Source organism: Lepidochelys kempii, chromosome 2 (genome assembly GCF_965140285.1).
Source record: "Lepidochelys kempii isolate rLepKem1 chromosome 2, rLepKem1.hap1, whole genome shotgun sequence".
NCBI lineage: Eukaryota > Metazoa > Chordata > Testudines > Cheloniidae > Lepidochelys > Lepidochelys kempii.
The window spans coordinates 34,897,871-34,920,561 of record NC_136381.1 but is presented as its reverse complement, the minus strand read 5'-3'; the positions used below and the strand labels follow the sequence as shown (position 1 = coordinate 34,920,561).

General features: G+C 38.1%; 1 protein-coding gene across 6 annotated transcripts in view; it reads left to right on the top strand.

Moving 5' to 3' along the window:
* Positions 1–22,431, top strand: part of ZFPM2 (zinc finger protein, FOG family member 2) — a 445,067-nt gene extending 422,636 nt beyond the window's left edge. For 5 of the 6 annotated variants that reach the window (XM_073330330.2, XM_073330335.2, XM_073330334.1 and 2 more), the window contains 3 exons: positions 10,848–11,054; positions 14,064–14,288; positions 18,955–22,431. In XM_073330330.2, coding sequence (XP_073186431.1) covers positions 10,848–11,054; positions 14,064–14,288; positions 18,955–21,446 — 2,924 coding nt within the window. In that variant the 3' untranslated portion in view covers positions 21,447–22,431. The remainder of the gene's footprint in view (positions 1–10,847; positions 11,055–14,063; positions 14,289–18,954) is intronic. The other variant, XM_073330336.2, reaches the window with a different exon arrangement.
* Positions 22,432–22,691: the final 260 nt, after the last annotated feature.

Here is a 22,691-nt window from a genome sequence, read left to right as displayed (position 1 = left end):
TCATTCTCTGCAAATTATCAGTTGTCCCGGTTTCTCCCTCTAACATGATTGAATATTTTAGGCATCTAACAAAAGGACCACTCATCTAGCCTTAGAACATCTGATTCTGTCGATTCTGAAATTCACTGAAAGTCTGCAACTTTTCTCAGGATTAAGAGTGCAAAGAGCTTGAAGAAAGAGTAGGGCAAACTCACTCAATTTTCAGGAAGTCGCACCATGGGGCCTGCAAAATGCTCTTCAAACTGTCTCTGTAGTTCTACACAATCCCTGCAGGATCCCACAAACCCTTGCAAACCGCACCACAGGGAACCAACATGTTTTAACTGACGCCCTATTGAAGCAAATGCACCACTTGAAGAAATGAATGTATAAGAAAGAAAGGTAATGGAAAGTGACAAGCTGAAAAGGAGTTGAGAGTTTCATTTGCAAGGTTGTGCTTGAGGGGGCATCCATCAGGAAATTCCTATGGAGTGGCAAAAAGAGAAAAAATTAAGGAACAGCAGAGTATGATGAACTTATATAATTCTTTTTCTTTAGCAGCAGGCAGTATTTATTACTTTTTTTTTTGCCAATTTGGGAGCACTTGTAAGCACCGAAAGACAGAAATTAAGTGTACAAACCCCGCAGCAATAATGAAAGTGTGGAATGCTCACAGATTATTTATAAGCATGCAAGTTATGTAGTAGTTGGAGATTTTCTCCCTTCTGTTCCTGTATAGTGATGAAGAATGGTATTTTAATAGGCAGATGGTAAAGACAATTACAGTTTGGGGCTCAGCTGGGAGTTACATCAGTTTATTGCAAATTATTAGTTGATAAATGCTTTTGTTTACAAGCAAAGTCTTAAGCAGCTTTGTAATCAGTTTATCAGCTGCAACCTCAATTTTGACAGCTTGCCTTTGGGGTATACAGTCATTTCTTCCCTGGTCATTTCGAAATCATGCTGACCATGCAGTCAGTCAGATTGGCAGCTTCTATGCACCTGTATGATGCTCAGTAAATTGGTATTTGTTATAAAGCCTATTTTGAAAAAATCACCCAGTGCAGAATCCTAATAGCTAATCAATATTACGTGCTTTAATTTATTTCATTTGTCTCTGATTCATAATTTTTAAGGGATACTGTCTGATTAAAAATAATTTAAAATATATTTTGAGCCTAATGAGTTCAATCTTGTTCCTGTTTACTTCACTAGCTTTGGCCCTACATTACTAATAATGCCCCAGATTATTAGATGGGAAATAACATACTGTTTACAGTTTATGGTACTTATTTATTTTTGGCATTTCACACAGATCGTACAAGGAAAATAAACCAGTCACTTTCATCTTTGTTTTTCATCATTTTGTAGTCCTTCACACTTCCAGGTTTTCATGCAAAGACCAATACTACAGTGTTTGCATTTCAGACACAGATGGGGAATGCTTATTTATATTGGGAGTATTTTGATTTTAACTCTTGGAATTTCTTTTTAACGGAAGATTTTTAATATTCTACAGTTTTGCAAAAGAATATTTGTATAAGAATTCAATTTGGGAACAAATTTGACCTGAGAGTCTCCTTATAAATGTCTTTTCACTTAGCTGTCTTTTTAGAAATTAAGCACTGGAAAGTCATATGATCTTGCTCCCATTGCAGTCAAAGGAAAATCGCCCAGTGACTTCAGTGGGAGCAAATTTTTCCCATGATGTAAATGCATAAAGAGGAGCCTCCTTGTCTTTGTGGTTCGTACAGTGCCCCTTACATCCTGTAAATAGGAGCAGAAGTCACTGTAATCTTTTTTAGGAAAACTGGTTCTATTTCATTATTGTTATCTATGTTATGGGAATGTCTAAAGTCCTCAGTCAGGACGAGGAAGCTATAATGGAAGGCACTATACAGATCTAGAGGAACCACAGCTCCTGCTTTGAAGAATTTGTAAACTCAGTCCACGACCCTAAAAAAACTTATGTATATGTTTAAATTTACACACTGTGAGCAATCCCATCAATTTACAGCCCTGATCTTGAAGTGAACTCTGTGCAGCACTCATTTTCGGATTGTGACCTCATTAAAGAAAAGATTCAACAAATAAGTGTAACAAACAGGTGGAGAAGGGAAGTCAAGTAATAAAAGCACGTTTGCATAGTTACAGTGTGCACAACTTAATGGTTCCAGATGTTGAATGGGGGGTTATTAAAATTTATAAAAAGTCCAGTTAATCCACGGTCCGCTGAGCTCCCTTATCATTGCTCTCCTCTGGAAAAAGTGACCCAGCCCACAGCCTATTATTTATTTGTTTGTTTCTCTTTGTTTTCCCCATTCCATAGAAGACTATCCCAGCTGCCCCTCTACTTAACATTTTTTAAAAAAATACAAACTATCCCCACAGCTTCCTAAGGTGATGGGCCTTCTCCCTCTACATAAACCTTCCTCCTCCTCCTTAAGTACCTGCCTCATTCACTCTGCAGCTGTCCAATGGCAAATCCCGACAGGTGTCAGGTGCAAGAGTGGAGAAAGTCATTTGAAAAGTTATATGATGTGCTCTGATTTCCCTCAGTGCAGACTTGTGAATGTGTCACCAGGGCATGCCCACTCTCTAACCTCCTTATCATTCTTTCCCAGATCTCCTCCCACTAACAGTCTTCCAGCTCCACAAAACAGCACACCACGTCCAGAACTGCTGGCATCATTGTCAGCTTCCTAAGGGTACAAAAGGGCCATCTTATGACTCTGCTGGCAGGGAAGCAGGGATTCTGGAAACGTGCACCTTAAGACCTACCTCTAGTATAGTGGGGCTCATCAGCTAATCCTCTCTCCCTGAACCCTGTTGCTACTGACAAAGGCGGCTGAGTCTCATTCCTGTGATTGTCTTAAATGACTTCTTCTCCTGGGAAATTCTGTGAAGGGCTCCAGTCCACTTGTTGCTGTAAGGCATCAAAGGGTGGAGGAGTTTGCTGAGGCAGTGTGCCCCCAAAATCTGGGCTTCATGATTGGAGAGGAGGGGTGTTAATGCACATGGGAGGGCCATATTACATCGTTCACTGTTCTTTAATGATTTTCTAGATAATACTTAGTCCTGCTTTAGTGCAGGGGATGGGACTAGGTGACCTATGAGGTCCCTTCCAGTCCTATGATTCTATGGTTTCTAGCTCATGATTATTGATATGTTCCTTTTTTTAATACCCAATTGATGTTCCTTTAAAGGGGTAAGGAAGGTGTATCCCCAAATATAAAGTAATATGGACAAAAAGTAATGCCCTGAGAAAATAAATAGGTGCTGTACCGGTACAAGAATTCCTTCAGCTCATTTGTCAGTGTTTATGCTGAATTAAGGAAATATAACAGGTTTAGCATTTGTGGCAGCACTTCAGTTTCAACCCCTAGCAGCAGACCCAACTTCTGGTGATATCGGAGGATATTTCAGGTTTCAGTTTCATTCAGGCCTTTCAAGTAACTATTGCCATTTGTGCCAAATATTTAATCGTTTTGTGCTGTGGACTGTCGTCCACCAGGAACTGATTTCACCTAAGACTTTTTACAGCCATCTAATAGAAAGATATGTATTCACTCTGATTAGCTCAGGATTTGAACGAGGGTCCCAGAAGAAATATATGAGCCTCTTAAATGCACACAACTTCTAAGAATATGAGTTTAACTGTCTCCCCCTGTGGTAAATAAGCTGTGACAGCTCAATCGGGGGGAAGGGGGCACAAATAAAATTACCACATTATTTTCCTGTGAATATTTTCTGAACATTGATGTAGTTTACATCTGTATCTAATGGAATTTTATGTTGTTTTAATTCTGGTATTTCTTTGAAAGAAACAAATACAAATCCTCAAATGTACTAAAAAAAAAGCTGACAGCAAGGGTAAAATGAGAGGTCAAATCTCATTGCTAGATATACCAGTTCTGATTTTGAAACATGCAGTTTAGTTGGGGTTCAGTAGCTCAAGTAGTATTGCAGTATTAATGAAAGAGAGCTACTGAAATACTGTAACTATCCGTTAAACAGTGGTCACGCTGCATACAGGAAAGAACTTCTACCTCATTGAAAGTGGTTCAGCATAGAATGCTTCCGTTTTGATTCTTTTCTCTCCTAGGATTGAAGAGATATTTTTAAAGCTGTATTGCATAAATAAACTATATAATAGGTGACAATTTTTTATGAAACGCACTATATTCAAATTAAAACATTTACTCCTTTATCATATTGCTAAGGGATCGGTCCTTGGTACTGAAGTCAGTAACAAAACTCACATTCATTTGGATTAAGAAGCAGGCCCTTATTCTCTTAAGAGGTATATTTCTTCTTTATTTCCAATCTGGCATTGTATTTCTTAAAAGTCACTCATCTTGGAATCATCCCTTTCAAAGCTGTCCAGTGTTTAGTTGAATGAGTCTTTTATTGGACTGCATAATATAATGCATTATTGTTTTTTTATTTTGTAGCATCCATGAATTTAAAAAAAAAAAAAGCAAGTTTCACATTTTATTCTGAGCCAAATGCACTACATTTCCCCCAAGGAATGTGAGCGCTTGCTCTTACACTTATTGTTTTAACATTATATAATATAATAGGTTTTACAATTTCTGCAGTCAATATACTGCAGAGTTATAATATGCCACAGCTAAGTTAAAATTAGAGGGTCAGTATCATTTGACAATCTCCTTTGATCGGTAAACAAGGAAAAATTATACAACAGCTTAGGAAATCAACTCATTAATTTTAATTTAGCATTGTAAACATTGTTATAATTGTTAGAGAAGTCCAAATTTGCATGCCGGGCTGTTGAGATGCTCTCTAAAGAGATGTTTGGAGTCCTGGCATTAAAATACTTAGATGGCAAAAGTATTCTACAAAGTGTTTAGTTTGTGCATACAAGTTTAAAATGTTGAGAATTATTTATCAACAGAAAAGACTGTTCACAAAATGCTTTTGATTTATTGCTGAATATACTACAGATCCATATCAGTTATGCTTACCTTATTTTATTCAAAAACTTGTATAAACCATGAGTTGGCATATTAGAGAATAATGAAAAGGCATTAATCAACCTAAGTAAACAAGTACATAGATCTATCTAACAACTATGAAGTAGTTAATAATTTTTTAAGCAATTTTCTTATAGAAAGAAGGTCTAAAAGAGTAGTGCTTAATTATCTGGACTCCTCTGTGCTGGGCTCTCTTTTGATTGTATTAATGAAGCAGCTGGCCCATTGTTTCTCTTTAATTCCTCTATTGTTTTAAGAATATGTCACAGCTCTTTATTCTTTTATCAGGTGCTGTGCAGGAGGATCCACACAATACCTCATATTCCTTCTGTATTTGCCAATGCACAAAGAAACCTCCAAAGCATTTTTCAAAGAAGGGGCACACATAATTTATAAGTTCTATTCCTTGCACTACTCTACTGTCAAGAATTTCAACAGTATTGGATTTGAATTCATTATAATTTCTATTAAGCAACGTGGCTACATATAGATATAAGTACTCTGCTAATGTTGAAAATTAGAGATCTGGGCAGTAACTTGTGCCATACTAAAATGAGGGCATTCAACAGTATAGGAAATTACTCTGAACAGTCACAACCCCATGGAGGGAAGAAAAACAAATGTGAAGATTATGTCCTGTTATGGATTTGCAAATTTCCCTCAAATGCTAGAAATAAAACACAAAGCAAGGATGATATAAAATAAACAAAGTTATTTTTTCCCCAAGGCTGTTAACAAAAAATGTCTTTTTGTAAAATAGGACCATTTCATTCAGAGAAGGGGCAGGTTTCATTCAGTTGATTGTGCCTGGAAGTCATTATGGTCCGTAGACTAATACAAGCTGTTGATTAAATGACTTCTGATAGTCTTCTGACCCTCCTTTATAAAAACGTATGTATACAGGAAATGGCCTCTTATGCTGTTGCAATAACACAGTCAAAAACACTAAGCACAAAATATAGGCAGCCAAAACAATACTTCAGACTCACTGGCACAATAGGTTTGTATTCTGAGACTATTTAAGTATGAAGACTGGTTTCAGTAGCAATTATTTATTTTCTAACCTTGTACCTAAGATATACAATCAAAAATCCAGATTCAAAAGGTTAGGCAGACCAAGTTTTGATTAATAATTTGGATAAAAATACCAAAAAATGGCAGGACTGGCTGTACATTTTTAATGCGTGGGTTCCTTTTCATATGTGGGGTAAGATAGCTGCACTACCATGATGGTAGTGCTTGTGTCTATATGATTCAGTTAAAATGTTCTTGCATTGCATTTAGCCATTGCCTTTGTTTTAAGAGGGAAGTGAAACTATTTTTAGCAACCTGCTCTTTAAAGCTAATTCAAATACAAGCAACAAAGTTACTAATCAGAGGCCATAGGGTGCTATTGATTTTTAAGAAGAGCTTCACCCATTTTAAGTCAATGGGGAACTCTGCTTAAAAATCAATGCCACCCATATAGTCCCTTCACTTCACAGCTTCCCTTCAGAGAAAATCACTCATACAAAAGACAGTAAATAAAGGCTGAATTATTTATAAAATCTCAAAATCAACTGCCTTATTATAGGGAGAGAAAATGAAGAGGCTATTGAAAAATCAAGCAACTTTCTATTATGTACCTAGATGTGCGTCTTACATAAAATAAAGTTTTATAGCAGTATACATATCTATCTCCTCAGTGCGCCCTGTCCTCCTACATACTGAAGGCAGAGTATTACCACATCTGAATGTGATTTAATTGGTTCAATTTACTATATATATATTTTATACCAAGCTTGGTTCCATATCTTGATGAGCCCAGATGTAGTTCTGCTAGTGGTTTACAGCTACCCATTGCTTGCATTTTATTATTTTTACAAAGCAAATGTCTATCAATCATACAGATAAATTAGAAAAAATTCTGCAAACATAACTCATCGCAAAGATTTTTGCAGCATGGTATGTAATTATTAACCTGATTTTTGCCATTGAAAGAAGCCATGAATTGCAGATAGTATGGATGAAGTTAAATGCTTTTATATTAGATACATTTTGCTTATACAGTATTCTATAGGTAGGACCGCATAATATAATTGAAGCTTTGTCAGCTCTGTAGCCTAGCAACAGATAATACTGTTAGGTTACTGAATTGCTGCTGGTTGACAAGTAGGGAGTATTTTTGTGTTTATCATGTCTGCTAATGATGGGATCCTTTCCAAAAGGCTTGTCTTAATCTTAATTAGACTTTATCAACAGAGGTCTGCATGACATTGTGCAGACACCGATTTCATAAATAATAAAAAGTGCAAGTGAAAAATTTGGCAGGAGAAGAAGATATTTAAGGCCACTGATTCTTGTAAGAGCAGCATGAATTTCCAAAATGTAATCAAGTTTGAACTGTGACTCTATTCTTTATTATCAAAACTTGCAGTACACTTCACTGCAGTTTTGACAGCAATTATGAGTATGATTCATAAGCTTCCTGTTAGGAACCAGATCTGTTTGCACAAGAATCTTGATCATAAACATTACAAAGAACAGTAAGTCCACAGTTTTTCAGGGACATCTTTTTCCTTTTCATAGAACTTGAAGTTGTTTTAGTTAGTTTTATTTTTAAGCAGCAAAAGAGTTACTTGTGTTTGCAGGGTAAGAGACAGACGAAGAAGATCCGCAAATAATCTTTCCATTTGGTGGAAGCTATGAAGGTATCAGATAGCTGATTCAATGTGTGATGCATTTTGATAAAGAAATCATGCCAATGCAGTTGGAATGTAATTTTTTGCTCTAGTTCGCACAATATGATATTATTCCACTTCCCCAACTTTCTCTGATTAAATAAACGTTTCTAATTCTTTGCATAACTAGTTAATTATATTTTTATTCAAATGTAAGCTAATAAGGAGTGGGGATAAATGCTTAAGCAATATCTGTTGATTGTTTTTTTGTTGATCTTGGATTTGATGCCTAGATAATGTATGTTAACTCCGTTTTGTTTGGCTGATTTTATAGCTATCATTTTAGAACAGCTATGGAATTGTACTTTCTGTTCCATTGGGCAGCCTCCAGGTTAGAACCTCAGCTGGTGCAAACTGGCTTAGCGCCATTGATTTTAACAGGACTATGTCAATTTATACCAGCTCAGGATCTGGCTCAGTGTTGTCTTGTAGCATTCTGATATATAGCTCATATTCGCTGAAACAAACTTTACCCAAGTGACTCAGTAAACAATGCTGCCTCTTCCTTTGGCTGATCTAATGATCAAATCACTTGGGGCCAGATTGGTCACCCTTGGCATCAATGGGATTACTCGAGTGAGTTACTGGTCACCAATGTGAATAAAGCGTTCACAATCTGACCTGAAGAGCATATTCCAAAACACATTTAAATCAGTGGGAGTCTATCTATTAACCTCAGTGGGCTTTGGATCAGGCCATCGGGACTTGATTCTGCCTGGCCCATATGGGTGTGCAGTGGAGGAGAGGGGACAAGAAGTCTTCCCTGTCACCTCTTGCCAGCCTAGATAAGCGCCAGCACAATTGCAGTTCCTGCACTAAGTGCTCTCCTTAGTCCCTTGTGGGCAGGGAAGAGTGGCTATTGCCCTGACCCATCCCCATCTGCACCGGCCTATGGAAAGGGACAGGCATGCACTGTGGGGAGTACAATGCTCCCCATACCTATGGATGGAAAGTGCTACATAACACAATTAAAGAGCAAATGTATTGGTGGGGGGACCATAATTCTTAGGAATAATCCTAATTGGCTCTCAGGAACTCTGGTGCAAGGATATTGAGTCAGCCCCCTATTCCTGGTGTACAAGGATTTTGATCCAGACTGATTGCAGCTGGAGACCCTGTAAGTAATATCTTCCCCCACCCCCCTCCCCAGGATACAGCATGTCAGGATTGTTGCTGTGGAAAGAAAGGTGGTTTTCTTAATGTGGCACATTTCAATTTTATTTTTAATACAAAATGTATAGCATTATAAGACTACAGCACACGCCCTTATACTACAGTGTTCTTATAAAAATGTATAATAACACACTGAATTATTGTTACACTACAAGTTTCATATATAAATAAAAATAAAACAGAAAGTGTGACACAATCAATGGAACTCCGCCCTCCATTCACACAAATAAGTCATGTATGTGTCCTCAGGTAAAATAGTGTAGCTGGTTACAGAGTCTCAAATTAAAGTCATGTAGCTCAAAGTTGTTATATCTAAGAGGCTGATTAAACATCCATTAGTCTGATTCTCTTCTCACACTGGTTTTGTACTGGTATAACACCAATGGCTTCAGTGGATTTACTCCTGATTTACATCAGTGTGAGGCACTAATCCAGCAATTAATATTCATGTTCCTGGTTGATTATTAAGATTCCAGACTTGTAGATATAGTTGTATTGCTGTCTTCACTTTTCATCTCCTTATTCTCGAAAGGAAATTGGTGAGAGTTGCATCTTTGCATGCCTTAATTCTGGAAAGCAGTGAACCTTACGTTACATGGGTCCTGTTAAAATAAATTGTTTGTAAACTTCATAGCTACCTTCAACTGCTGTAATACTAAAGGTTGAATGCAAAGAAACTTTTCTGCTTTGAAACTTTTATACCACTTTGAGGTCTGGAAGCTCAGCTTTATTTTTCCACTGAAACACATTGTCCCTGATGCTGTTTTGTTTGCTCATCTTTGAAAGCTAATAGACTGGTTTAATTAATTGTCCAAGATTTCTCTAAAACAATGTCTTAATTCTTCCATTTAGCTGTGGCATATCATACACTGTTGTTATCTCCTCCACCAGATTTTTGCAACAAGTTGTTTTAAAACTATAATCTCTTTGAGGGGAAAAAAATGAAGTGCAGTTGAAAAGGCAGTTATGCTGAAAGATAAACACAGCAATATTACTTATCAAAATGAGTACAGTTTTGCTTGCCTAATGAATACAACATATAGCTTTTGCTATATATACAAAACCTTGGGGAACAAAAGCTTTATAACATATAAAGTATGCAACATTATTTCAGGCATAACTATACTGGATATGTATCTAGGCCTGAGAGTGTAGATAACACAATATAAGTGCTTTGCCTGTCTAAACATGTTAAATAAATGAGCATTCACTATCACATTCAAATACATTAGTAGATGTACTTGCATAGTTAATTTTCTTTTTAATGCACTGCACGTGACATTTGCAGCACAGAGCTCTAGTGTATCTTTCTGTTTGATGAAAGTTTCCCCCTTCCTCCCCTTTTAAACAAACCTTTATTTGAATAAGTCTTTATGAAACAGATCTTTGGCATATCTTCTTTTCAGGAAGTTCAGTCAATGTAAGCAGAGATAAAACAGTCATGTTATGAAAAATATTACATAAGAAAATATTTTTCAGAGAAAGATGGTAGCAAACATAAGGGAGGGGGGAAATGACCTTATGAAGAAATCTGATTTCGTCTTTGCAGCTTTTGGCGTTTTTTTATTCTGCTGTGGATGAGGCACTTGGAATAAAACTGAAACTGTGGTATGAAAAAAATATCCAGGAAGTGCAGTAAAAATATAATGATTGGAAAAGTGCCAGTTAAAATAGTTTTGCCTATATCTGAGTTCTGGTCATGTCAGTCTCTTAGGACACAAAAGGGTGAATTAGGGTGATTGTTCTTTAGTTGAACTGATTGTAGAATATATGCATATATTTTTATCATGGCTTCCTTAACAGTATTTTGAAAATTCTTCTACAGATAAAAATAGAACTTTAAAAAGCAGGAGTTATCTGCCTCCTCCTCACAAATAATCCAGTTAGAAAAGGGTTTAAAGATACCACACCTATGTTTGAAGTTCTTCTGCAGATTTATGTTCCCAATTAAATCTTTCTTTTATTATTTTTCATATAGGTGGCCAACTTTGGTGTACCACAACTAAGAGCATCTCTGAGGGTGAAGAGCTAATTGCCTTTGTTGTGGATTTTGACTCAAGGCTACAAGCGGCCAGTCAGATGACTCTTACAGAAGGGATGTATCCTGCACGTCTGCTGGACTCAATACAACTGCTTCCTCAACAAGCTGCTATGGCATCTATTTTGCCTACAGCTATTGTCAACAGTAAGTGAATAATATTGTACCATAGCTTTTTCTAGTTTTGTTTTTTGTTATGTTTCTTTTTTTTTTAACAGAGCAAAAATAGATGTAGAAAATTGGGATGATAGCTGTACAGGATAGTGTTTGGCCCTCCCTCAGACAGAAGCTCTGTAAATCTGTTCGCAGAATTAGAAAATCATAAAAATAGAGATGAAAAGACCTTTTAGCTCACCTGGTCCATCATCTTTCAGTCAATGCAGGCTTGGTCTTCACAATACATATTCTAATATTTATCCAGGCTAGTTTTCTATTTCTTAAGCAATAGAAATAGCTTCTACGACTTCTCTTCTGAAACTGTTTCAAAATGCAATAGAGGTCATTGTCAGAAATTTTCTTTGTATTAGCTCCAATTCATGAAAGCATCTGTATTCAAGAAGGATTCTTAAGCCTGTGTTTAAGTCCCATTGATGTTAAAGGGACATAATCACATGCTGTGTAGAGCAGGACTTAAGTAGGAGCTAAGTGCTTTCTTGAATCAGAGAGTCAAGCTGGGTGAGGTTGGTCCAGTAAAAGATATTACCTCACCCACCTTGTCTCTTAATATCCCACAACCAACAGGGTTACAACAACACTGCATATAACTTCTTGAATCAGAGCATTCAGCCTAAATATTCTGTTTATTAAGTTCACCGAATTACTGCTATTAAGACCCCTAATACAATCCTAATTGCTCGTCTTCCTTGCTGTTGACATCTTTCAAAAAATTGGTAGCTGATATCATGTTCCTCCTTAGTCGTCACTTAACCCTGTGATATATATTTGGCTCTTTTAATCTTTCCTTGTCACTCAGTCCTTCCATTCCTATATTGTAGCACTTCCCTATGCTTCTTGTAGTTTATAAATACTTTGCAATAATTAAGTGACCAGAACGCTACACAATATTCAAGGTTTGGATGCACTAGAATCATATAGGTCCAGATTCAGCCCTTATTCATGTGAATAATACCTATTCTTTGAGTAATCCCACCAGGTTCAATGCTGGATGACTATAAATGTCTTGCCAATAGCTTTATTTTTTCTAGATTGCTGTTTATTTTTTGTGCAAAGAATTGTACTGGTCACATTTACTGTGAATGTGCCGTTAAAAGAAATAAGTTAAAATATACCAGTACCCAGAGATAGTAGTGACAGCAATATCAAGCTGAAATATAAGGAAACAAAAAGCAGGATCATCTGCCTTCTGGAAATGGGCTTTAGTCAGCTGGCATTCTTTTTATTAATGCTAACAGTTAGGGTGGTCAGGAATTTTCTATCGGAAAGTTTTTGTGCAGATTACACAAAATTGAAAAAAAAACCTTCTCATCAATTATTCAGAGTGGACTACATCCACCCTGCCTAAATTGGCCTTCAGCATTTCTTGTCCACTTGTAAGTTAACTCCTTTCTCTTCATATGCCTATATATATTTATGCCTGTATCTGTAATTTTCACTCCATGCATCTGAATAAGTGGGCTTTTTACCCACAAAAGCTTATACCCAAATAAATATATTAGTTTTTAAGGTGCCACTGGAATCCTTGGGTTTTTTTTTTGTGGATACAGACTAATACCTCTGATACAAAATTAAAAATTTCAGCAGGAAAATTTTGATTTTAATTAAAAATTTTGACTTTCCATCAGGAAAATGTAAATGACATATTTTGTTTCAGATAAGTTCAACCAATATCAGAATATTACATTTGACTTGACCTAAAATGTTTTGTTTCAAATTAGATAAAAAAATTGAGCTGCATTTATTTCTGGTGCATTGCCTAATGGCAGTGTAGTTCCATCCCCCATTCTCTCTTTTGGGCCGAGCTCCATAGTAGATGACATCTTTCATAGTGCATTTCCTTTACATGGTGCATCATGGTAATCACATGACTCTACATTTATTATAGGAGATGTTGTCAGGTCAAAGAGCCTATCCCACAGGGGGGAATGGGAGCTGGAACTATAACTAGGGTGACCAGATGTCCCGATTTTAAAGGGACAGTCCCATTTTTGGGGACTTTTTTTTTTTGGCGCCTATTAATCCTTCCCCGCCCCCCGCCCCCCCAAACACACACCCACCCACCTCCTGTCCCGTTTTGTCACAATTGCTGTCTGGTAACCCTAACTATAACTCCCATAAGGCAATAGGGAAATGTCTAGATGGTTTGTTTTGATCAAAAATGTCTAAATGAAGCATTTTGATATTTCTGAATCAAATTTTTTTGGAATTTCCATTCAGAAGAAAACTTCAACATTTTAACTTTTTGTCCTGTTTCAGAAAGTGGAATATTAAGGATCAACCTACAATTAGAGGTCATAGCATATTACAAAATTTAACTCCCAACATTAGTTATGACAAGAATCCAAGAAACAAAGAAAGCATGATCTTTTCAGTTACCGTAATTACTACATTCTTAGATTTTAGGCTACAAAGAGACCATTATGATCATCTAGTCTGACCTCCTGGCTATCACAGGCAATAGAATTTTCCCCAGTGAAACCTGCCTGGAGCCCAATAAACTTGTGATTGAACTAGAACATATTTTTTAGAAAGACATGCAGTCTTAATTTAAAGAATCCAAACCCCAGATTCTGCAAAAACTTATGCACATGCCTAAAGTTAAGCACATTTGTAAGGCTTTGCAGGATCAGGGTCCACGTGACTGGAGAACATCTCTGATTAAATATTTTCATGGTGGTATAATACAGTTGAGACTGCATTTCTGCCACAAACTATTAATTCTATTTTAGTTTAAAAAAAAATTGGTGTCCTAAAAATGTAGGTCAGTGTTTTATGTTATTTTGGCCTATAAAACAAACAAACAAATGTTTTCCCTTGTCCTTGCAAATGACATTGTATGAAACCTGTGGCTGCCTTACCAACATTTTGTTAAGTAAGTTGTTTCTTTAATGGAAAAATTAAAGGACTTAAGCCTGCCATGTTACTTGTTGATGCCGAATACACTGTGGCTAACCTGCATCTGGTTATATTTGCTTGTAGAAGATATATTCCCTTGCAAATCCTGTGGCATTTGGTATCGAAGTGAGCGGAATTTGCAGGCCCATCTCATGTACTACTGCAGTGGGAGGCAAAGAGAGGGAGCTCAGCTGTCAGAGGAGAATGAAGATAGTGCTCATCAGATATCCAGTGTCTGCCCCTTTCCACAGTGCACCAAAAGTTTTTCTAATGCAAGAGCTCTGGAAATGCACCTAAATTCTCACAGTGGTAAGTGCAATATATCCCCCTGTAGATGTAGCTATTCCTTAAACATTAACCACTATAAACCTTATCTTCTTCAATGAGTCTCTAAATGTAAGCAGTACAATCAAGCACTGGAAGTAGATACTACTAAGACATCAGTCATTTCTGGACTGTATTATATAGTCCATGCACCTCTCACATATATCTGTTTATTTTTGTAATTTATTCATTTAATCTACCAGTATTGCATTTATCTGACCTACTTATGCATTTACATAAATCAAACGCTTGGTCATTTAATGGCCTAGATTCTCTCTGATATTTAAACAAAGGTGTAAAGCTTTGTCCCTTGAGAGGTTTGGTTATTTGTAGTATAGGATGGGCATTAGGAACTCCTATATTCTTATTCCAGATCTGATGCTGACTCCCACTATAGTCTAGAACCATATCACAACCTCTGAATTCAGTTTCCTTGTTTATAAAATGGAGATATTACTTCCCATTCATTAGAAAGCTGAAATTTGGCATAGATTTAGACCTATTATCAAGTATCTCTGAGTGTTCTGTTGAAATTTAGCTTTGATTTGATCAGATTATTGAAAAATCACAAGTTGTAAATACACAGAACATTCCACACTGAAGTTTCCACTAGGCATGCAAAGTTTGTAGATGAGAAAGGCTGTGCTGTCAGGTCTAAGCAGTTAACTTGGCTTTAGAGTGAAATATGTACTAAGGTATGCCTGGGAAGAGGCAAATGCTCTTCAGAAGTCTCTGTGGACCGTGTTGGGTAAGTAGGAGTTCTGGAGGGCTTATGTATGTTTTACATTTTTACAGGAGGCAGCTCCAGCCCAGTGTGCCATGGCAGCTGGATGTCACCAAAGGTTTGCAGGAGAAGGTCTCTCTCCTGCGGATCTATTACAGGACAAAGAGTTCCACTGATGGAACGTATGCAATTTGCAGGCACAACTCTGCCCCAATGTGTATATACATTGAAATTACTGTCTTTAACTGCATCATTACATGCTGTTTCTAAAAAACTATATTATAATATCATTTCATTTTCCCCACAACTTCAGTTTAGTATTTTATAGTTCTGTGTAGTGCTTTGTGTATGTCCTTGAAAATCATTTACATAAAAATACATGTTAAACCATAATATATTACATTTCCAGTAGTGTAAACGTGAAAATGTGCAATATGTCTCTGCTCTTTCCCTGAATGGTCTGCTACTTGAAAAGTTCATGTGTAGTGCATGGATAAGAAAATGATGAAAATGCATACTTACAGGAAGGAGAACTCATGTAACAAGCCTGAGGGCTAAATCCACAATGGGGACTTAGCCTCAGCACTGCCACCCTAATGTATAGGTGCCGTGAGCCCAGTGGAATACACAACCCTGATTTCAGAGCCTGGGCTCCTTGTGCATTTCATGGGGAGAGTTATGTACCTAGCAACAGGATTCAATAAGCAGGGAGCTGCCTAAACTATCCAATAGGAAATGCCAAAGAGTGGGGTAGGGCCTAAGCCCCACCCATCAAAGGGACTTAGGTGCCTAAATTTGGGCTGGAGGGAGGGGCCTATCTCTCTTCAGCAGTTAAAAAATGTAGGCACTGAAGCCAGGTCAGCCGTTTCTTGCAAAAAAAGAAAAAAGAAGAGCAGATGGTAGATGCCCTTGTACCCAATAGCCGAGATGTTAGGGCACTCACCGGAGATGAAGGAGACCCAGATTTGAATCCCTACTCTGGAGCAGAGACTGCCCTACCCGTCAGGTTGTAAGCTATTCTATGATAGGATACACTCAATTCCTCCTGTTGGAGCTGTTCCACTATTTATTAAAAGACTTAAATATTCATTAGGCCAGAGAGAAAATGACTCTACAGGCCAGTGGTTAGGGCATGTACCTGGGAGACCCAAGTTTCAGTCCCTGCTCCAATGCATATTTAAGTATTTTATGCACAGTAGAAATGTAGGTGCTCAGGATTAGGCAGCATCTAAGCAGTGTTTTTGTGGATCTAAATTTGGCCCTAGGAAACTAAAGTGCCAGTTAGGCACCTAAGTCCCTTTATAGGTCTAACCCTAAGATAGTAAAATATCATTTTGACAACAATTAGTATAAGTATAGAAGGATGCAAAAATATGTGTTACAATGTGAATAATTTGTTGAGGTCTCTGTTAAAAGTCAAAACCTTCCTTTTCAACTCAGTGGGACTATTTACATGTGTAATAGTAATAGTTACTCACATGTGTTTGGGGGATTAGGACCCCATTGATCAGACAGTAAAGCAAGGTGCCATCTACCTAATTCTAGTATGATAGAAATTAGATACTGTAACATTGTGCACTGTGAAAGCAGTGGGGGATAATCTCAGTGCATTGGATACTATTCCTGCTTCTAAACACGTTTTAAATATAATGTTGCAAAATCTGCATGAACTTCTTCTGAAAGTTTAATGGTTTCAGAGTAGCAGCCATGTTAGTCTGTATTCGCAAAAAGAACAGGAGTACTTGTGGCACCTTAGAGACTAACAAATTTATTTGAGCGTAAATTTGTTAGTCTCTAAGGTGCCACAAGTACTCCTGCTCTTTTTGAAAGTTTAATGGCTGCCACTTTTGCCTGTGTGACAGATGACATGCTGGCGGACATCATGAACTGAACCAGGGGCTACACAGCTAAAACTACAGGTCTTTACAGCTTGTGCTAAAGAACTGTGCTCTAGCTGGGTGCTATAACAGACCCACATCCTCTATGGATCAGCACAGAGGGGGGCATAGAACACACACTAACCAGTGTGTTACATACTTCCTTGGGCAGGTAATCCCAAGCATATGAGGCCCACAGCAGTTCATATCCTGGACAAACCCCCCATATGTGATGGCCACAGGGTACTTTGACCAGCACTAGGGATTGAAGCAGTGTCCTCTGGGTCTTAAAGTATGAGTTTTCACAGCTTGTGCTAGTTTCACTGTGGTGCTCACTGCTCTGCACTGCTCCAGTGTTACGAAGAAACTGTGAACGCAGTTTAATTGACCATGTGCACATGCACATATATATAATGTTTTAAATCTAAATCAAACATAGATATTTTTCCTTCCAAATGTTTCTTCATTAAACTCATAGAAGCCCTGGACTCCTCTTTAGACAATGTAGGCCATTGTTGGTCTTCCAGCACAGAACTCTGCCCTTAGTTGTGCTCTGTAGGCATTTATAGCTTGAGTACACCTGAAACACACTCTCATTCTCTGCACAGATTGTGGGGATGGTTTGAATTTGCTTCTGTTCTTACACTGTACTTGATAGGAAGAGCTCTGGTGAGTTCATATCTAAGAAAAATATGTCTCAGTAGGGCTATGATTTTGTCATGGTGGTCACAGAAATTGTGAATTTTAATAAAGTCCATGAAATGGCTGTAAAAACATATTTGGTTAGCCCCCCCCCCCCCCCAGACTGAGTGGCCTTGCCCCCAAACTGAGTGATGTGTCCCATCCACCCTTCTCTCTCCATCCACAGAGGGATGGATGGGCCAAATGTGAGTGGCTCCACAACCTCATGGACCAGGTTGCAACAACCAGAGTGGGGAGCCAGACCCAGCCCTGCAGGGCATGAGCTGCCACTGGGGATGAGTGTGGAGTGGGGTTACTCTTCAACCTTCCGGCTCTCCTGGACCTGATCTTTGAACATCCTCATCATACTCTTGTGCATGCTGATGTAGCAAAAATTGCATTGTTTTGTGACCTTTCTCTGTCTTACTGTTTTTTCTTGCACCTCTGCCACGAAATTTACTAAAAATTTCCATTCTGAAATTGTAGCCTTACTCCTTACCTGCAATAACTGCATGTGACTATTAGTGGTGTAGGGCTAAAAGAGTACTATCTTCATCGACATTTTTTCCTCCGAGTCCAGCCCTCCTCCTTCCTCACAGTGGACTCACCCTTTCAGCAATCCTCCCACTGAGTTCCCATTCCAGAGCCCTGGATCTTCTTTCCCACATAGGCAGTTCATCTCAGCCAAGCGGGCACTGGCCAACAGTAATGGAGATTATTGGAAATGTGCTGTCTGCAACTCTGCCTCTGATTCAGTGCTTTTTATAGGCCCCCTCTGAGCTTGAGGACTGAATCTCAAGCATATTGCCATGATATGTTCCTGTGATCAGAGAAAAGTGAACATACTCCTGAGCCTTTTGATTTCTCTGTGGCTCCTACTGAATATCCTTGTGTGGAACATCGGACCCCAATGCTTATTGATCTATGGGGAACAACATGCTTTTTCCAAGTGGAAATTGCTGTTTCTAAAACTGGAATGGGTTAGTTTGGCATTTCCATTTAGAGAGAGCCTGATCTATTTTTATTCTTCCCCTACTCTGGCCCTTAATTGGAGGGCTCTCTGCTTCATATCTGAAATTCTGAATCCATGCTGAACTCAATATGGAAAATGAGCCAGTTCATGGCATATATAGTCACAGTTGATAAATTTGGGAACCTCTTATAGCAATTGGTTGGAAAGAGATTTTGAATTGATTTAAGCATTGCCTGAGTGACCAATATGGGTGAATATTTACAGAACATTTTCACCAGAGGAAAATGAGTTGTGCTCATGATGTTTATATTCTCCATATGATTGCTTTTCATGGTATACTGCATGAGGGGAAAGCAGTTACCCTAACTTGTTGTGTATTATTTATCTTTTCCATAGGAGTGAAAATGGAAGAATTTCTCCCACCTGGTGCTAGTCTGAAATGCACAGTTTGTAACTACACTGCAGACTCAGTGATAAACTTTCATCAGCACCTGTTTTCACATCTCACTCAAGCTGCCTTTAGATGCAATCACTGCCATTTTGGCTTCCAAACTCAGAGGGAGTTATTGCAGCACCAAGAGCTACATGTCTCTGGCAACAAGCTGCAAAGAGAAAGTGACGTTGAGCACTCTCCAGGTGGTGCTGAAGAAGCTTTACAGCCAGCAACAGACCTTCTGAACAGAAGTGAAGTTCCCCAGAGCCAAAAGACCATGCAGACTAAGGATGCAAGTTCGGACACTGAGCTTGACAAATGTGAAAAAAAGACTCCACTTTTCCTTCCGGCCCAGAGGCCAGAAACACAGCCTGTAACAAATAAACAAAGTTTTTCATACACAAAAATAAAATCTGAACCATCTAGCCCAAGACTTGCCTCCTCCCCAGTTCAACCTAATATTGGCCCTTCTTTCCCTATGGGACCTTTTCTCTCTCAGTTTGCTTTTCCCCAGGACATCACAGTGGTTCCCCAGGCTTCAGAGATCTTAGCCAAAATGTCTGAACTGGTCCATCGAAGACTGAGGCATGGCAGTAGCAGTTATCCTCCTGTAATTTACAGTCCATTGATGCCAAAAGGGGCTACTTGTTTTGAGTGTAACATAACATTCAACAATTTGGACAACTACTTGGTACATAAAAAGCATTACTGCAGCAGCCGATGGCAGCAGATGGCAAAGTCACCAGATTTTTCCAGCATTTCTGAAAAAATACCTGAGGCTGTAAGTCCCAATAATGGCCAAAGTTCTATAAACATTCTGAATACTGCTCCTCACACCTCCGATGCAGAGAACCAACTTCTTCAGACATCTTGCATCAACTCCTCCACTGTCTTAGATTTGATTGGGCCAAACAGTAAGGTTCATGAAAAAGACTTTTCGGCACAGGCTAAGAAGCTCTCAGCTGCAACCAGCAATGATGAGAAAATGAATGGAAAACCTGCTGATGTGAAGAATCCCAGTGCTCCTTTAGTAGAAGGAGAAAGTGATCCCAACAAAACCACATGTGAAGCTTGCAATATTACTTTCAGCAGACATGAAACATACATGGTCCACAAACAGTATTATTGTGCCACACGCCATGATCCTCCACTGAAGAGATCTGCTTCCAGCAAAGTGCCTGCTATGCAGAGAACAATGCGCACACGTAAACGAAGGAAGATGTATGAGATGTGCCTACCAGAGCAGGAGCAAAGGCCTCAGCTGGTTCAACAACGGTTTCTTGAAGTGGCTAATCTTGGCAACCCTTGCACATCCACTCAAGAATCAACAGAAGGTCTTGGAGAATGTTACCATCCTCGGTGTGATATCTTTCCAGGAATAGTCTCAAAGCATCTAGAAACTTCGTTGTCCATTAACAAATGTATTCCAGTTTCAAAGTGCGACACTCCACACTCCACAGTTTCTTGCTTGGAGATGGATGTACCCATAGATCTCAGCAAAAAATGTTTATCACAGTCAGACAGGACATCCACCTCTCCAAAAAGGCTTCTGGACTACCATGAGTGCACAGTTTGCAAGATCAGTTTTAATAAGGTAGAGAACTATCTTGCCCATAAGCAAAATTTTTGCCCTGTCACTGCACATCAGCGTAATGACATGGGACAGCTTGAGGGCAAAGTGTTTCAAAACCCAGAAAGTGAACGAAACAGCCCTGATGTCAGTTATGAAAGAAGCATAATCAAATGTGAGAAAAATGGAAACTCGAAACAGTCTTCTCCCAATGGAAACTTGTTTTCTACACACTTAGCAACTCTTCAAGGACTTAAAGTCTTTAGTGAAGCAGCCCAGCTTATTGCTACAAAAGAAGAAAACAAACATTTGTTTCTTCCACAATGCCTTTACCCTGGAGCAATAAAGAAAGCTAAAGGAGCAGATCAGCTTTCTCCATATTATGGCATAAAGCCAAGTGATTACATTTCTGGTTCTCTCGTCATCCATAACACTGATTTAGATCAAAGCACAAATACAGAAGGTGAATCTCCTAAAGGCCAGATACCTTCAAACGGGTGTGCTGTGCAGAAGAAAGAGTCTCTTCCATTATTGCCAAAAAACAGAGGCATGGTAATAGTTAATGGTGGACTAAAACAGGAGGAAAGGCCTGCAACAAACCAACAACAAGAGAACATTTCCCAGAATCCTCAACATGAAGATGGGCACAAATCTCCCTCTTGGATTTCTGAGAATCCTTTAGCTGCAAACGAAAATGTCTCTCCAGCTATTCCTACAGCGGAGGAACAGTTGTCTAGTATAGCAAAAGGTGTGAATGGTTCTACCCAAGCCCCAACCAGTGGGAAATATTGCCGACTGTGTGACATCCAGTTCAACAACCTTTCAAACTTTATAACTCACAAGAAGTTTTATTGCTCATCACATGCAGCGGAACATGTCAAATGAAACAATTGGTCACCTTTGGTACCTGTGTTTAGTATATTGTTCCATACAGTCTAAAGAAAGCTGTGTGAATTACATCTGGACAATCAGGAGATAATTCATTATTGCTGAGTTGAAGACTTCAAGGTGTAATTTCATTACAGTCCATTAGTAAAGTGTATTATTGGTGCCATTTTCAAAAATATTAATTTATTTTACCAGCAGTATTCATAGCTGTAGTTATGTTATTTTTTATTTAAAAACTTTATATTAAAGTCATTTGTAATGTTATTGTATAGTTATTGTGTAGCACATATGGTTTGCACTGTATAGTAGATTTTAAAGAAAATAGTCACAAACAATACAGAAAAGCATTTTAGAAATAGCTTCAAAAGCACTTGTGTATCCTGATTTTTTTCTTATATGCTGTTGCAGATATATGTATCTGCTAAAATATAACTTGCAAAAAAGTTTCAACTATGCTGTAAAGTTCGCCTTAAAATTTCAATTTTTTGAACTATTGGGCTCAGTTTGCACTTTATATTTTAGCAGATACAGTACCTTAGTCATTAGGCTTTGCATTTGTATGTAGCAGTATGTTTCTGTCCACTTTCTTAATCTGAAACGTACGTTAAATGAAGATGGCAATTTTTTTCTTGTATAGTACTTGTATTTTCTTTCGCTGATGCATCTCTGTCTCAATTTTTAAAACTTTGCTGTTAATGCAATACTTTATAAGAATGAACAAAATTACTGGAAGCAGTATTGTAAGTAATGAAGTCATATCAAGTCAGTTTTATCTTTTGAAAGGCACAGTCTAAAATGAAACCCTAAACTCAATGCTGCAAGTATGAATCTAATTCATATATAAGATATATTTAAATAGAAGAGTAGCAATACTGCAACTGGTGATCACACAGATAATGTTCTACTTCTGATAGAAATAATTTCTCAACAGATGTTGTTACTATGCATGTATATGGATGGAATAAAATTCCAGATCATTGGAGACGTTTGGCAGTAATTTTTTTGTTTTGTTTTGTTTTGCTCTATTTGCAAAGGTGTAGATATCAAAACATTTAAGTGAGCAGTTGGGGACAGGCTGACATCATACACTCTGCACTTGAAGTAAATATATCTGAAAACAGTTTAAAAGGAGAAAAGAAGCAGGCCTGTTATACGCAGGGTATTTCTTTTAATTGGAATCAAGGAAGACTACTTCACTGAAGACCAAGGGCTGTATGGTGATATGCTGAAGCCAATGGAACT